This window comes from Trichosporon asahii (genome assembly GCF_000293215.1).
Source record: "Trichosporon asahii var. asahii CBS 2479 unplaced genomic scaffold scaffold00018, whole genome shotgun sequence".
NCBI lineage: Eukaryota > Fungi > Basidiomycota > Tremellomycetes > Trichosporonales > Trichosporonaceae > Trichosporon > Trichosporon asahii.
This window is the reverse complement of record NW_014040906.1, coordinates 474,550-491,630: the sequence shown is the minus strand read 5'-3', so window position 1 is coordinate 491,630 and position 17,081 is coordinate 474,550. Positions and strand designations below refer to the sequence as shown.

General features: G+C 58.8%; 3 protein-coding genes across 3 annotated transcripts; 2 read left to right on the top strand and 1 right to left on the bottom strand.

Moving 5' to 3' along the window:
- Positions 1–800: 800 nt before the first annotated feature.
- Positions 801–3,884, top strand: A1Q1_08128 (Znf1; the record flags this gene model as incomplete). Its single annotated transcript, XM_014326275.1, has 4 exons — positions 801–885; positions 991–1,128; positions 1,499–1,907; positions 1,955–3,884. The coding sequence occupies 4 exons, from the start codon at positions 801–803 to the stop codon at positions 3,882–3,884; spliced, it is 2,562 nt and encodes an 853-aa protein (XP_014181750.1).
- Positions 3,885–4,004: 120 nt separating this feature from the next.
- A1Q1_08127 (retroelement pol polyprotein-like protein) lies at positions 4,005–7,217 on the bottom strand (the record flags this gene model as incomplete). Its single annotated transcript, XM_014326274.1, has 1 exon — positions 4,005–7,217. One exon carries the CDS (start codon positions 7,215–7,217, stop codon positions 4,005–4,007), a length of 3,213 nt encoding a protein of 1,070 aa, XP_014181749.1.
- Positions 7,218–13,098: 5,881 nt separating this feature from the next.
- A1Q1_08126 (uncharacterized protein) lies at positions 13,099–14,524 on the top strand (the record flags this gene model as incomplete). Its single annotated transcript, XM_014326273.1, has 2 exons — positions 13,099–13,695; positions 13,838–14,524. 2 exons carry the CDS (start codon positions 13,099–13,101, stop codon positions 14,522–14,524), a joined length of 1,284 nt encoding a protein of 427 aa, XP_014181748.1.
- Between the last annotated feature and the right edge of the window lie 2,557 nt (positions 14,525–17,081).

The window sequence follows — 17,081 nt, the reverse complement described above, 5'->3', positions numbered from 1 at the left end:
TGAGGTGTTGTTGCGCCCCATCGCGCCGCCTGCGGATGCAGCCTCTGCACATGTGCATCTGGGGTTCAGCCTTGCTGAGAAGACTAAGGAGCGATTCGGCTGACTGCTGAGAGGTAGAACACGATGCAAGCGTCCACGACACCGCGCCGAACGGACCGTGCACGCTGGCCGAGGGCTGTGGGATGAGATCGGCTGTAGCGCCGCACGCCGCGCAGGTTACTCCGCCATCGCGGCACCACTGGCTGTGTACGCTGCATGCGCAGTAGCTCTCTGCGCCCGAGACCAGGTAAACTGGCCTCACCGCCCGCCAATCTGGCACGCCTTTAGGCTCTGACCTCGACGCCGAGCATGTCAGACCTTGCCACCAACCATGCTGATGGATGCAGCACAATCGCCTCCAAAGGCATCATTGAAGGCGCCGGCGTGCACACTGATGCTTAGGCTAGATGAAGATCATGCATAGCAGAGCCGGCAGTACGGATACATACCAACCCATATGAGCATGCATGAGCTGCGCAAAGGATGGTACTGCGGCCATCGACTGGGCCAGATTGAACATCACGGGGGGTGTAGCGAATGGTGTAAGCTGTATTCACTCGCCGCCTTCTTACTTTCACAACATCGTCCACCTCCGCCTGACTCCACCATCGGCACCTGCCTGCAGCTGCTGTCCTTGGACTGCCGGTACCGCACACACTCGGCATCTCGCTGTCCACTCTCCTAGCTCAACGAGCTAGTGCAAGGAAGCAGGGCAGAGCCGTCATCCACTCCACCGCCGGCGGGGTCGTCACACACCCACCATGCCGTCGCGCGCTGATCTGGCCCAGCAAGGCTTTACCGTCACTTCGGCCAAGGCGACAAACGGAGAGACAGTTCACATCAATGGTAAGCTATACCAGCGCTCTGCACAGCTGACCCCAGACCATGTTTACGTCTCTCCCCCCTTCAATGACCGTGATGGTTAGTCGACCGCCGTTTGGGATGACTCAGATCTAACCCCCAGGATCACCGTACAGCGTTGCGCGCATCCTCGAGTTTCTCCCGCCGAGCATAGCGCAGAAGAAGGGCTCGCGTCACCACTCGAACGAGCTGCACGTCCGCCTCTCGTTGTACTACCGTCCGAACGACGTGAGTTGCGTCTCCTTTGCCCGTCAAATCATCAGTGGCCATTTCATTGGCGATTGGCGCGCGCCCCAGTGTCGGCACCAACAGACCGGCGGAAAGCTGACGAGGACAGATTTCTGGCAGGGCCATCTCAGACTACCGCCTGCTCCTGGGCACGATTCACACGGTGATTGAGCCCATCTCGGTCGTCCGCGGCCGCTGCTATGTGCGGCACAAGGACAAGATCTCGGACCTGATTGCATGGAAGCATACGCCGGACCACTTCTACTTTCACAAGTTCTTCGACCCCTACTCGAAGCGCGAGTACGAGGTCGTGCGCACCGTCACCGTCAACAACAGTAGGTACCTTGCGCGTTGCTGACCTGACGTACAGTCCCGCCCCACGTCAAGGAAGTGCTGCTGTCTCGGTATGAGTACCTGCTCACGGAGAAGGAGATGGTTGCAGACCTGCTGGACGCGTATCGCACGTGTTGCGTGTGCGAACAATGGGCCGCTAGTCAGGACACGGTCCGGTGCGAGGTGTGCAAGCAGTTCTACCACATGAGCTGTCTCAACCCGCCCCTGCTCGCCAAGCCTGCAAAGGGCTACTCGTGGGCATGTCTTGCGTGCACGATCCAGCGCCGCAAGGATGTCGAGTCGGAGAAGTACCGGTTCGTCTCGAACGGAGGCTCAGCACCGCCGCGCACAAAGGCGCAGTCCAGGAAAGAGAAGGCTGCGGCGGCGGCTGCGAATGAGAAGATCTTTGACAAGCCAGACGTCATGTTCCGTGGCTGGCCGTGGAGGTACTTTGGGTGAGCTCACGTGTGGCCGTGCTTAGCTGACATGACAGTTTGCATACTCGTGCTGAGGACACGCTGGACGCCGAGGATCTGATCTATCCCCGTGCCGTGACGCGCGTGGGAACCAAGTTCCAGGCAAACGTGATGACGTGGGAGGAGCAGCAGCGCGCAGAGGAGAAGCGCCAGTCGTCCCTGCTGGATACTGGCTCGTCGCGGTTGATTCTGGAGCGCGGCTACGACCCCGGAGAGCAGAACCACGATCCGACGTTAATGGTCCTGAGCGAGCCCAGCGACGACCTCGCCGATTACATGGAGGAGGTGCGCAGGATGAAGATGCCCGTCCCCCCTTATGACGTGCGCCGGCTGAACGCCGCCGTGGAGGCATACACTGCCTATGGCCGCGACGACGCCATTCGGTACCTGAAGTCTCTCAAGCTGGCCGACTTCAACCCCATGGTGTGGTCTGACGAGGAGACGCGGCTGCTCGAGGCCGAGTTCGCAAAGTGGAACGGCCTGCAGGCCTCGGCCGCATCCAAGGTGCTCGGCAAGCGGCCAGCCGAGGTCGTGCGGTACACGTACATGTGGAAGAACAAGAAGTACAAGGCGGAGAACGAGCTCCTCCGGCAGCACCGCAAGGTGCACTCGATCCACGGGCGGACGTCGTCGACGCTCGGCCCAATTCCGCTGGGACACGTTCGCCGCGCCGACTCTGAGATGCCCGACGACGACGCGAGCTCGCTCTACAACGCCAACTATGTACGGGACCACAAGCTGCAGTGCGCCGTGTGTTGGACGCGGATTAGCAACGTGTGGTGGAAGTGTCCGCGCTCCGTGACCGGCAACGCGATGTGCGAGACCTGCGGCTCCAACTACAGAAAGTACGGCGTGCTCTCTGCCCCTAAAGCCGAGGACGCGAAGCGCGACTATCGCAAAGAGCCCAAGAGCAGGCGCGGCGCCAAGGCCGACTCGGCGAGCGGCACCTCGACCCCCGTGCCCCAGGGACCGCCGAAGCTGCCGCCGTGCTCCCTCTGCCGCCGCATGGAGCCCAAGGCGAGCATGGCGCGGTGCAAGACGTGCACGTTCTCGGCCCACGCGGGCTGCTATGGCATCAAGCCCGAGGACCTGGGTGCCGAGTGGGAGTGCGAGCTGTGCGCCAACGTGACGAACGAGGAGAACAACCTCGACATCAAGTGCATGCTGTGCCCTCGCGACCAGGCCAGTGTCGCGCTCAAGCTCGCGCCGAAGAACAAGAAGCCGCCTGCCGACTTTGACGTCCTCTCGGCGCTCAAGCCGACCGAGGGGTGTCGGTGGGCGCACATTATTTGCGCCTCGTGGACGCCCGAGGTGCAGTTCAGCGACGGCACGACGCTGAAGGACGTGGAGGGGATAAGCGCGATCCACGACGCGAGCTGGGAGGCAATCTGCACGTTGTGCGGACAGGCCGATGGCGCCAAAATCCCCTGCACCTCGGGGTGCGGGGCGGTGTACCACGTCTCCTGCGCTTATATGGCAGGATACAAGCTGGGCTTCTTCTTCTCGCCCGTGAAAGCGGGCAAGCGCGACGTGACCGCGACGATAACGACGTTCAAGGACGACGCGGGGATCATGAGCCCAGGCGTGTGGTGCAAGGGGCACGAGCCGCCGCCCACGACAGCGACGACGGACATGTTCGAGCTCGACCCGGAGCAAGGCGAGTGCGCACTCAACGTCTACAACAAGACGTACAAGGCGATCCCCTCTGATGAGCTCTTCCCCCTCCTCCGCAAGGCGAAGCGGCTCGACCGGTTCGAGCCTACCGTCGACGAGGTCAAGATTGAGCTCAGCGAGGACAAGGACGTCGTCATGACGACCGCCAAGACTTGCGCGGTCTGCGGCGTCGACGTGTCTCCGCGCTGGCACGAGTCGACTGCGGGATTGGAGTGCCACAAGTGTTGGTACGCGAACAAGCCGGAGACTCGACCGGCGGCCGTGGCGGCGTGAGCTGGCGTGAGTGAGAGGGTGCTGTGTGCAGAGCGTAATAGACGGAGTGTCCACTGTTGTATGCATAGAGATTGCGATAGTAATACAAATGCGCGCGGGCGTGTGTCCACTCTAATATATCTACTGACCCTGCGTCGTGGTATACGTGACGGTCGGCGCGTTGGCGGCGTCGACGCCGTCAGGGTAGCGTTCATTGTTCTCGTTGCGGACGTCGTCGTCCGAGTCCTCCTCCCAGAGCAGATGGTGGAGTGCCTCCTCGTTCGTCTTGCCCTTCATCATCTCGACCTGGCTGATGTCCAGCTGCCGCTCAAGCCCGTACATGAGCCTGTAGCGGTTGAACTCGGCGCCGGTGACGGGCATGGAGCACATTTTGGCCGGCTGGTCGTCGTCGCACCCGTGCAGCCTGAGGCGATCCTTGCTCTCCAAGTCGAGCATGAACTGGTACTCGGCGAGCACGTGCTTGTTGCGCTTGAAGACCTCAACGAGCGTGGCCTGGTTGTTGACGACGCCGCAGTTGTCCCCAAACAGCAGTCCGTGCGGGGACACAACCACGCCAAGCTCAGTAAGCAGGTCATGCAGCCACACGAGGCGGTGCGCCGCCTCGCCCTGTGCGACCAGGTCGGCCTCGAGCCCCGTCGCCGCGACCGAGGACTTGTGGCTCGCCCAGTCCACCGTGCTTCCGTCCAGAAGCAAAGCCCACCCCACATGGCTCACGTCGAGGGCCGGCGCCATGAACCCGTGGCTGTACGCGCGCGCGCAGTGCGGCTCGCTCGTGTCCTCGTCGTTGCCGAGCTTGAACTCAAACTCGCGCCGCGCACGCAGATACGCGAGGAGGTTGAGGAGGGCGGCGCGGTGCGCATTGCCAAGCGTCGTGCTGTTGCTGAACCGCGAGAGGTACGCGACGGCAAAAGCTATGTCGGGCCGGGTACACCGCGCAAGCCACCCGAGCTGGTTCAGAATCTTGCGCCACCACTTCCGGTCCACTGGGGTCTCTGTCTCGGGCGGCGCGCTCGCGAGCTCCTCCAAAGTCCCCGGGGCAAGGGGCGAGGTGCGGTCCTCGACTGTGGAGAGCTCGGACACACCCGCCAGGATGTGGTCGACGTAGTGGTTCTGCTGCAGGAGCACATCGCAGTTGTGCGGGAAGCACTCGACGCCGATGCCCAGGAAGAGCGCGGGGTCGCCTAGGTCGTCGACTGAGCCGCCCGAGTCTTTAATCTTCGTCTTGATCACGGGCACGATGGTCTTGAGTCCCGCCGTCCACGAGGCGACGAGCACGTCGTCACCTTGCTGGAAGACGATGGCGCGCGGACGGCCCTGCGGCGAGAGGAGGACGAAGACGCCGTCCTCCTTGCACTTCTTGAAGTCGCACGCGAGGAGGCAGTCGCGCAGCGCCCGGTCCAGAGCCTTGCTACTCCCCTTCATACCGCGCAGGAACTTGTTCACCTTCCACACGCCCGCGCCGTTCGGCGCGCTGACGTACGCCGGTTCCGCCAGGGGAACACTCATGTCAACACTGAGGTGCCGGAACCGCATGCCCAGGCTCGCGCCGTAGGACAGGATGACGCGGAGAGCGGGGATGCTGCCCGCCACGTCGCCGCGCTCCTCCTCCAGCCCGTGCACGCGGCAGCGATACTTGGCGTAGTCGCGCTTGATCTGGCGGCAGTACGCCCAGTCAGTGAAGCCCGCGCGCTGGCCCTCGGGAAGCGCACTCTCCTCTATCGTTCCGTTTCGCAGGAGACGGGCCTTCTCGAGCTCCATCGCTTCGATCCAGAATGGCCCCTCTTCGCTGTCGCACGCCTCGGCGAGCGTCGCGGGATTGATAAGAGATAGATGGTCCGCCTCGACGAGCACCTCGGGATCCTCCTCGAGCTCCTCCTCCTCCACGATTGCCTCGCGCTGCTCCCCCTTCCGCCTGTGACGCTTTGGCGCACCCATCGCTTTCCGGCGGCACTTGCTCACGTGGTGGCCGGGGATCTGGCAGTGCGAGCACCACGCTCGCTTGTAGCAGCGCGACACGTCGTGCCCCGACACATGGCAGTTGGTGCAGTACTCGGTGCTCAGGTCCTGCATGCCCGTGGCCAGCTGGTCGACGTCGCTGGAGCGGCTCGCTCGGCCCTCCGAGTGAGACATCTTGCGGTGGTGTCGGCTGGGTCCTGCTTCGGCGTGCGAGCTGGCAGACGATCCGGGGCGGTTACTCGATCGGAGTCGGCCGGCGGCGGCAGACGAGGAGGCAGCGGCCGTGCTTGAGCCAGCCTCACTGGCACCGTCCATGTCGCCGAGGACGTCGAAGGGGTTCGACTGGCTGAACTTCGGTCCAGCGGGATCGGCCTGGGCGGCGGACTTCGGCTGTGTCGTTGTCGGCTTAGGCTTATGCGGAGGATGAGGTCGAGGGTGGGAGCGGGAGGTGGAGACGCGGCGGTTCAATAAGCTAGAGCCTTCACCGTGCGCGTTGTCGCCGTTGCCATGGCTCGGCTTGCGAAGCTTTGAGTGCGACGGCTGAGGCCGGAGCGTCTTCGAGCTCGAGCCGTCGGCCTCGGCCTGCGGCGGCGGGCGAGGCTGTCGGATGGGTCGAGCGTGCTCCTGCTGAGCTTCCTGCTGCTGGCGCTTCTCAGTCCAGGACTGTCGCAGTTGGGAAGGCTTCTCCTGCTTCTCCGGGACACCGAGGTCCGGCTTTGCATCCGAATCCACTGCCGCCGGCTTGTCCGTCTGCGCTTCACTTGGCTTATCGCTCTTCTTCTTTCCCAACCGGTGGGGTGCAGTCATCCACTCGAAGCGCTTGCGGTACATCGGCCATGTTCGCTTCTGCTTGAGGAAGTCGGCGTCCCAGTCTGGCGGCAGACTACCGACGAACATGCCAACCTTCATGTCGTCCGTGAGCTTGATTCCGCACGCAGTGAGGAGGATGAAGCGCTGGTCGAAGAGCGAGAGGTGAGCTTCAGCCTGTTCAGAGTCAAATCCAGGCTCCAATGTTGGCAGTCGGTAATACACAGCGATCTCGCCCTGCGACGCCTTGAACTTGTCGTTCAGTCGGGTCCATGCCGCAGCGACGGTTTCCTTCTGGCTCGCGAGGTTCTTGTAGTGCTCCTTTGCGATCGTCGAAAGGAAGACATCGATAGCCCAAGACTGCTGCTGTTCCCAAGTTACTTCCTCCGAGTCGGCCTTGGACCACTTCCATCCTGTGGGCGCCGTCTGCTGGTACAGTGTGTTGTGGTAGTCGAGGAGCACGAACGTCTGAACCAACGTTTGTCGCCAGGCGGCGGCCGAAGCGGCATCGGTCAACGTCGGAATCGGTAGTTGCGGTACTTTCAGTCTCCTGCGTTCGATGTTGTCCATGTTTTCGAGCGTGAAGAGTGCGTTATGGAGCTCGAACGCCTGAGCTGGACTTCATCCTTGTCTTCAAGCTCGAACTTCTGCAATGGCATGAAGTAATTTCAGACAGTCACGTGGCTTCCACGCCAAATTTGCCACCCACCTCCACCTCCACCTCGTCAGTCTTCTGAGTGAATGTCTGACGCTCTGTGGCATAGAATGTGCTTGCATCAGCGACTTTAATGACATTATCAAGCCTTTATGCACTCAACGAAGTCATGGATTTGGCCGACGACCTTTGCTTTTCACTACCGGCTTCCTGGAATAGGCTCCGGCCCTTACTGTTCCGTCTCTCAATCGGAAGAGATTCCGATGTGTTCTCTGGAACCGGATCCCGTCGCTTCTGGGCCCCCCGGGCCAAACCCATGCGACGACGATTCCGCAAAGACAGTCAATATTACGTTGCTTGTCGTCGCAAAAACCTGGGGCTCTGGGTGCTCTGAGGTATCGAGAGTTGTATGCTCGAGGTCCGCGACGATGACTCCTGGCCGCGTTTTGGGTGCACGAAGACGAATCCTCATAGGCTGCCGTTCTCGTTTCGACTCCCAATCTAACCTTGACTAGACTTAATGGACCAGGAGTAGCCTCATGAGTCGGCCCATTGTCCAGCTTTGTGGTACAAAGAAATTTGCTTTCCAACGTATCCCGCTCTCATTTAGAGAGGCAGGTCGAGGAGGCTGGAGGTAGCCGAACGAAGTACCTTCCATAATTCAGAATGCCGAGAAATACAAGAAAGCCGATTCGTTGGGTGAGTCGCCCCGCCTCCCTCGTTGAAGGTTCCTTGGAATCAGTTGACAGGAGCATAACCATGTCTACCAGGCAGCCCTCTTCGAATTGTTCCCTAGCGAAACCTCTAACGAGTAGTTCGCGAAAGGCGTTCTCAGAACGAGGACCTTAGGCAAACGGCCATCTGCCACCGATGACAGTAAGTGGGCATTCTTCGACGATCACGTGAAAAGGAAGAGACGGTGCTGCAAGTAGCTCCACGTCAGTGGCGATGGACGCATGTGGTGCACCATCATAATACAGTGCGGCGGTACTGAGTTGATCCTGAGTCATGGGAACAGAGGATTGCGACAAGGTCGCCGGTATCTCGGTATAGTTGAGACGTTCAGGAAAGGAGTTTCGATGGCGACGAGACGGACTGGGATAGCCAGCGTCGCGAGCGTCGCAAATGCCTAATTGGCAAACGCGCTGATCGTTGGCCGTGCACGACGCTCGAGTCGGAGACTGGAGAGCGCGCCTCGCGTGGCGATGGTACCGTTTCTAAGCTTTTAAGCTTCGCTGACTGTCATGTCCCTCCAGGTCCTCCCGGACCTCACTGGGCTTGGCAGCACGCACTGCTGGCCGGACCTCACAAAGACGTCACTAAAGCCTCCCTGGACCTGCTGGACCTCGCTGGACCTGGTGGTATGTCTGGGGTGAGTCTGGTTTCAGATAAAGGCTTATATTCATTCTTAACCTCGCCCGACGCAGTTTTATAGTTCGTACGGGACTGCGTTTAACCACACCGAATCTGAGCATGTCCCGTACCTTTGCCGTCAAGGTCCCTGCCTGGAGCGCTTCCAGACCTCGGTGTGCTCGTGACAACAACCCAACCTGCCCCTAAGCGCACCCCGACTCGAGAAACAAGTTTTCCTTTGCTTGCTTCAAGCTCGTCGAAGCGTTGAGCTCGGATATGGGAATCCTTGAAGAGGAAGAAACGCGGTGCCATGTTGTTCGTTCCGTCGACTGGACAAGCGGAGCAACAGACCGCCTCGTACCTCGACCCGAGGAGCTTTTGCGTGATCACTTCCGACGGCCGTCCGGCCGCAGAACGACGACCAGCTGTTTGTCTTCATACAGTACAGGCCACCTGATTCGCAGCAGATCAGCGTGTTTCATGTTGAATCCCGCGGCTGTAACTGGTGATGACCCGTGCAGTGCCAGGCGCATGAACAGGAACTGGAGGCGCGTGTGCAATCCGTTGGGTCCATTCTCGCTCGCTACTAGCAATCCCACTTTGCATTGATGTCTTAGCATCGACAGACACTTCGGCTCTACACGGAACGCGAGACCCAATCGCAGATCCGGAGTGCACGGCTCAGCAACGGACTACGGCTCGCGAGGACGTGCATACCCTAACACACCTCCCCGTCTGGAACAAGGAGACTCTTTATCAACGTTTTAAGTCGTCAGGGTTCTGAGTCTATTCCCTTGGTCCAGCAATTCATCGTGTTGTGTGCATCAGGCCGTCCCCATTACCGAGAGACATCGGTAGCACCGAGCGCAGATCGACAAGCAGTTCCTCTCGAGGCTTAAAGCTTCAACGTTCGGGGCTGTTTTTCCACAGAAACCGCCGTAACCGTTGTGCAGGGGGAAGAGGACGGAAGGGAACGCTCGAACAAGCCCGCTTGGGGTTGTGGGGACACACTTGGGCCCCTCACAGCACCCTGTTTCTTGATCTCCCCTTGCTCCGCTTTCAAGATGTCTCCTGAGAAGTGCTTGTACCAGGCTACGTAACTGACAGAATGCCTTCCCGTGATGCGAAGTCGCTTTGGATTCCGCCACAGTAAGCAAGGCAAGAGGCTTGTTTGAGGGTGCTAGGTTGCGCGTGTAGGCGGCAGCGTGGTGCAGCATGGCGCCGCTGACCAGCCTTCTTGCAGATCTTCTCCACGGGGACATCGGTCGCCGTGCCGTACCATGATGCGTGGACCACGCTTGAACAGAAACTGTGCCTGCAACAGGTCTGAGACAACCGAAGCACACAGTTAGCACGGGGTTGTCGATGTAAGTCTGGTTCGCCTCACTCCAGTCGGCCGGTCACTCAAACGTGAATAGAGGCGGTGTAGTAATCCTCGTAATCCATCTTTGGGTTTGTCGTTATTCTCTCGACAGATCAATGGACGTGCACGAGCGTACGCGAGCGTTATGGCTGTTGCTAAATCCATGCAAAGCTCACTGTTCCTGGGTCGCATCGTACTCCTCGCCAAGCGGCGTTTGCAGAGCCCGAGTATAACAGCCCAGTTACTACCTATCCTGAGGATCTTTGGAAGTACGACGTGAGGCGCGACATAACGTGATGTTCAGGGTCAGCCGAGATAGAAGGTACGGCGAAGGTCTGCAGGTCAGAGTCCGATCTGTACCTCTTCAGCCTTGATGTCGCATGCACTGGCTACGCGCAGGCATAGAGTTCGGGTAGAAGCAAAACAGGGTTTAGGCATGTTCTCCCTCGTCACGCCCTTACTGCCCTCCCAGATGCGTCCGAACCAATAGCGTGGTCAAAGGATTGGAACCGAGGGTGATGGACGTGCTGGCTACACGGCGCGCAAAAGACACAATTTGCATCGGGAGGCACCCGTGGCGTCAGTGCTCTTCAAGTGTAGGCTTGTGATGACCTGGGGAGTGTTCCTGTAAGAAAGTGCTGTGACTTTCTGAAGGCTAAACGCTCCAATTCGAGCCTGTCGAGTGAATGGGAGATTCTCCGGGCACCTGAGGCTCAATGAAGTGCAAGCATTCGACGGCTCCGAGACCACCAAACCTTGATTAGTGAGCTGCCAAGTAGGATTTCTCCGACCCACATTTCCGTTGGCGTTTGTGTTTGCGCTTGACGTGCAGCGTGTGACTACGAGGCCGATTTCAACTGCTGATCTTTGCTTCATCTGACCCAGTACGCCACGGGCTCCATCATTCGGCTTGCCCAGCGCACATTGCATTGCACACCTTCCCGCAAAGTCCCACTAACGCGACACGAGTGGGTGCGAGAAACTTCTGCATCATCATTTGAACGTTCGTCCGTCTGCCTGTGAATGCAGTGGTTGGCCACCATTCGCATCAGAGCTCACATGGGGGAGGTGCAGGATGCCCGCAGTCAGTAGCGCTCCATTGGACCATGTGATGAAATTCGGCATCTCCCTCTGCTCGCCTTGGTTTAATGATGAAACCACGTCAAGACGCGCTTTAGCTTCCCGCAACCCAAGCAGCCCGTGGCCCGTGTTGGTTGAGCCCATGAAAGGATTCGTAGTACTGGCCAACGACGAGGGAGCTTTACGGGTCGAGCGGACCGGATGGACATACACAAGGTGTACCTGAAGTAACAAGAATTCAACTTGCATTACGGCATTGATGGCCACTAGATTTACACTATGAAAAGCGAGCGCAGGGTACCTAGGGCCTCTCACCTCAACCGGGTCGGCCGGCTTGGACGGGCTTGAAAGCCCACAACGCGTACGTTACCCTGGGCTGTCCTCGCGTCCTGCACTCTCCAAGGCTATCAGGAGACAGCAGGGCTGAGAAGTCTAGTGCTAAGTGTTTGAACAATTCACCCCTTGCAGTGACCCTGGGTCCTCTGCGTCCAGCAGTCCATACCTTCCAAGTGGGGTCCCGTAGAATTATGGCCGTATTGCTGAATCGGGAGATCCTCCAGAGGCCTGGGAGGGAAAATCAATGGAAGCACTCATGATTGCGTTGAGCTGCCCGTCAGCCCGCGCGCCCACACCAAAACTGATAGGGTAGTCATGTGGTGCAGCGATCAAGGTCAGGACGGAGCAGCGTGACTATGGCGCCGATAGCCTGTGGGGTAGTCGGTTGTCGAGAAGATGCGCTCCGTCAGGCTCGAGCTCAGAATCATATGAACCCATACCTCGACCTCTGCGATGGAACCAAGCCTGTTAGTTGTCAGGCTGGACTGTGGCTTCGAGATGGACCCCCACAACTCGAAAGGTCCTGGGACGAGAGCCAAAAGCGAAGGAGATCAACGTGGGCTACCTTGACGAGCTAGTGGGCACCAGGGATGCGATCATGCGATTGGCCCGAACACGCGCCTGAGACTCGAGGGGAGCATCATGGACAGGATGGGACCTCGCGCAAACCATCGACGTCAGGCGCGGTCAAGAGCAGCCGTACGCAAGGGAGCAGAGGAATGGCGACTGACCTCTTGGCCGTGAGGCTTGGTTGGACTCACGTACTCCCCTTCAGACCCTCTGTTCCTGGGTACCGTGGCGTCACTCTCGGTCAGGTCAGCGTTCTGGCAAACATTCTGCAAGACACAACCACGGGACTGCTTTTTCCTTAGAAGGCTCAGAACGCAGTTGCCTGACGCACCCTGCATGCCTGCACCTGTCGTGCCTTTGAGGGAGACATCCCTTCTACCCCTGACCTCTCACCTCTCTCACAGTGCTGATTGAGACCGCCTCTGACGGCATCGCGTACCTCAGGGTCCTCTACGAAGAGCAAAGGACCTGAACTCGACCTGAACGACCTGACCAGTGCTTTCATCAAACGTATCTACTGCCGATGCGGTACTCTAGGCCTGGTACGCCCAAGCAAGAGACCAACGCGACACGGCCTGGGGTGTTGTAGCATGCGAGTGTTAGAGACAGTCCTACTGGGGGAACGCTTGCCGTGCCCGGGTTCAGGTGCTTAACCTGTCGCTTCAGGAAACGCCCATTAGGCTAAATCCCAGCGTTATGCTCAAGCGTAAAGCCTGCACTCGGGTCGTATGCGTTGTCCGTCAATCTGGTCCATCGAGTTGCTGTATCTCTTCGGGGACGTCGAGACGAATAGTGCAGCACACATATAGGACACTCGAGACTAGGTGTGTTGAGACCCCCATCCTACATCTTCGACCTGTTGAGTTGTTCTCAGCTGCGTCCTGTCTTGACTTGGCCAACAACTGTACAACAACACTAGCTGGCGACCGCACAACTGCTCCTTCAACCTCACTTCTTCCGTTAAGTTTACTCTCCGCCCTCTCTGTTCCCCTCCCCCGTCTCTACCGCTCGACACCCGACCTCTTTCATCAACTCTGCTCTACTCTGGTTCCGACCTCTCCTTCTGTCTCAACCACACCATTCAGGACAGCAACATGGCCCAACCATACCCCTCCGCTCCGTACGCTGTTCCGCTGTCGAACCCGAACCAGCAGCCCCCGCGTAACATGTACCGCCTGAACACAGCCCAGGCTAACGCCGGCGCGGGGTACGCCTACTCTTACAACACACCTCAGAGTGGACACTTCCAGCACCAGGACATGCAGTTTGGCTTGGTCACCCCCCCTACCACCACTCCCGCTCAGTTCGGCTCCCCCCTCATCGCCAACGGCAACTACTCCCCTATGCCTGGCAGTGCCCCCCATACGCCGTGGGGCATGAACGCTCTCTCCTTATCGCCCCTCCCCTCCGACGGTGGCTTCTCCTACGCTCCTTCACCGATGATGCCCTCGGACTGTGGAGGAACTGAGTACCTAGCTACTCCCCTCTCTGCTCACTCGCAGCCGGGAATGGAGATGGGCTATGGATACGTCGGAACGCCCGGTCTCTACCGCCGAGACCAATTCGGCATGGACATCGGTCTTGGCGTCAAGCCCGTTATCATCGGAGCCGACGGGCAGCCCGCGCCGGAGATCAAGAAGCGCTCTCGAACTGCGCAGGCATGTGAGCGCTGCCGCATCCGCAAAGCAAGGGTGAGTGAGACTCGCGGTGGCGTCGTGCACAGTTGTGGGGGCTTGGTCGATCCTGATCATCAACCCGCGGAGGTGTGGCTGAGACAACGCCGCCCTTTGGCGTTCCCACTTTGAGTCCATCGAATATTCGGCTGACGTTCAGTGCTTCGGTGGTAACCCCTGCAACCGTTGCCAGAAGAGGGGATTCGTCTGCGAGTTCTCGCAGCAAGTCCGCCAGCGCGGCCCAAACAACAAGCCGGCTTCCCAGCTCATCGCCGCCGCCATCGCCCGTGGCGAAGCCAGCCCTCGGGTAGTCAGTGCTTCCGCTGCTGCCGCTGGCACCGCGATGCCTGCCAGCGCAACTGCTGCCACTGGCCCGAAGCCGCTTCTCACCACGGACCCCGTCAAGGTCGTGCGCCGCCACAGCATGCCCGACAATGGCCCCATTGCTTCGGTTCCACCTCCCCCGTCTAAGACGTACTCGACGAACGACGTCCAGACCCTCAGCGTTCAGACGAATGTCGTTGACGCCAACGGCACCGTCTCGATGCCCAACAGCGCCGTTCCCAGCCTTCCCACTCCGACGGCTGAGTATCTTGCAGTCCCAGGACAGTACTCCAGGCGGGATGCTGAGCTTTTTTCCGACCCTCAGCGATCCCCCGCCTATAGCTACACTCCCGAGTCGGCCGACACCAATGGTGGCGAGTACCCGTACACTCCCATTTCGCCCGGCGCTGCAACCTTCTCCCCGACACTGAACATGCAGCCATCCTCTGGACCTGTGTATGCTCAGCACCTTGTTTCTGAGGAGCCTCAACAAACACAGCAGTGGTATAGCGCCGCTGCATGAGTGTATTGAGCGCACTGCTTCCCTTGGGGAGTAGGTCGTCTCTCGCGCTTTTGAGTCCTCTAATAAACAAGCCGTTTCCTCGCATTCGCATCGTCATCGACATAACGAGGGAGGTGCGTACGCAGCGCTCGCTTCCTCGATGGATATTTCTTCATTCGCAACAACGAAAGGACAATTTGATACCCAGCAAAAGTGCGCGACCACGCGACTTGGATTGTCAACACTACCCAATCGAATATATGTTTCAATTATCTTGTTCGTTCGAAGACACTGGTACGGCTACTGAGGGCCCAAAGCCTTGCCAACGTCAGCTCTTCAAAACGCTTCGATTATATGTTTCTCTCTCGTTTCCTTTTCATCTCTCTCCGAAGTCTAGCATCAGAACAATAGGACACTAGCAGTTGTGCAGTTGTGGGCATACAAGTAATACAGGGCATGCATCTATAATCATAGGTCACACAATCGTCATTGCGTTGCAACAGTGTGTTCAGCAATAAGCAGAAAACTACGAACAATTGCTTGCGCCCCAGTTAGAGGAGCGGACCCTCTGGCACTAGTGCTGCGCACATTCGGGTTTGAAACGTTGTCGGACCAGCCTGGCCCTGACGCTATGGGATGAAAGGGGAAGTCAATGCGGCCGCTTTGTGCCTCGGTACAGAACCAGGCGGAAGCTGCACTCCGCTGATCAACCTTTGGTGTCTCCCTGTGTGTGTGTGTGTCGGCCGGTCGTGGTGGCAATGGTGGTAGTGGCACACGGAAAGATCTCGCAGTGTCTGAGAGCGGTGCAGCACATGGTGCGTACGCTTGGGACGGAACAACCAAGTGATCAAAGTTCGCTATCTCTAGACCGTGCCAGCGGCAATATGGTGCCAAACCCACTGCTCTGAGCACCGAGCGCACCAAGGCGCGGCCAACAGGAAATGCCATCGGTACTTTGGACGTCCGAGGGTCCGAGACTAACCAGCACCCCTCGCGCCACCACCTCGCGGATCCTCACAGGCGTCATAATCCGTCTTCACTCCATGATTGAATGCCCCTGGCAGCCTGGCGAGCTGTCGCGCGCTCTACATGTCGGCCATTGAAGCTGGCGAGTTGAAGCACTCAGGACGGTCAGGACAGCCAGAACCTGCCCGACACGGTCTTTTACGCTAAAGGCGCTCTATGCCTCCTGACCAACATCCTGAGCTTGCATCCTGACGTCCTGATGTTTGTCTGAATTCCTCCCTGTCCGTCCATCAGGCTTCGTCCATTGGGTCCATATGATCAATTTTCAATCGCAAACAATTGCTTGGCGGAGTTCGTGGTACTTGCGGCTATCATGGACACCCATGTCCGCCAGGTATCATGACAGAGAGTGAGAATGAAGCTGAGACCGCGATCGTGCGATCACGCCGCCGCCAACCTCGGCAAGCACGCATTGACTGGCTCTGGTCAACGATGGTCCGACTCTTCGGTTGTACTTAGCTTGCAACCGACAGATCACCAAGCGGCGCTACCGGCCGGAGGACCTGTGTGTTCGTTTCATTACGAGGTTGGAGCTTTTGGGCTGCCGTAGCGGCATCAGAGGCACAGTTATTGTGCTCAGCCTGTCGCACCAATACGGCCATTCCGTCCGTTCGTAAGCGACATCGACCTCAAGAGTGATATGTACGTTATACTGTGTGACAAGTGCGGCTTGGCGCGAATATACTCGTAAGCGCGCGCTGCTAATCGCGATTGATTGTGTGAGAATTTACCAGTTTGATACCAGTGATCAAACCTAGTCAAGTCTAGCGACCGATGGAGAGGCCGACGTAGCGTTGACCACCTGGGCCGGTGCCGGAATGCGTGACAGCATGAAGGCGCCGAGAGCCGAGAAGAGCGGCGCTATTCAGTAATTACAAGGCTCTCCTCGGCGGGGGCCACTGCGGACTAGAAACCCTTCCGGCTGCTCGTTGGACAACACGAAGTGCATATTGAACACTAGGTTCTCCCGCCCGAAGTATTCAGTCCGCATGACGCATGGACCCGTTGTTTCCCAAGCCCACGACGAGCGGGTCATAGTTTCGGAATAACTGGAAAATCTCTGCATTTTCTCATTCCTCAGCGGTGGTTAACCTTGATGGCTTTCTCTGCAATTAACAATTGCAACCGAGCAGAAGCTAGCCTTCATGAATTGCCATGACTGGGAAGCTGGCTTGCGTACGGCACATCCGGGGGTGAAATCTTTGATGTGCGTGAGCTTGCGTATGGGTCACCAAATGTGCCTCGTTCCTCAAGCTGCGCCGCCAGAGCTCCGTCATATCTTTGGAGGCCCGGATCCAAATGTTATGTCATTGCTTGCGAGATCTTAGCCCGTTTTAAGAATTGAACGGTGCACTGGCGGCGGTCGAACTTCCGATGCCCGCTGACACCTGACGTGCCTGTCAGAGATAATCGCGCGCCCCTGGGGTGCTACGGCCTTTCCATCCCGACATTCCTGTCACATCGCAGCAGTCCTGCCGCTCCCCGACGTCTCGTCCCCACAAGGTATTGGACGTGCCCCATGCTCGCAACAACAGCTACGTACTCCGTCACC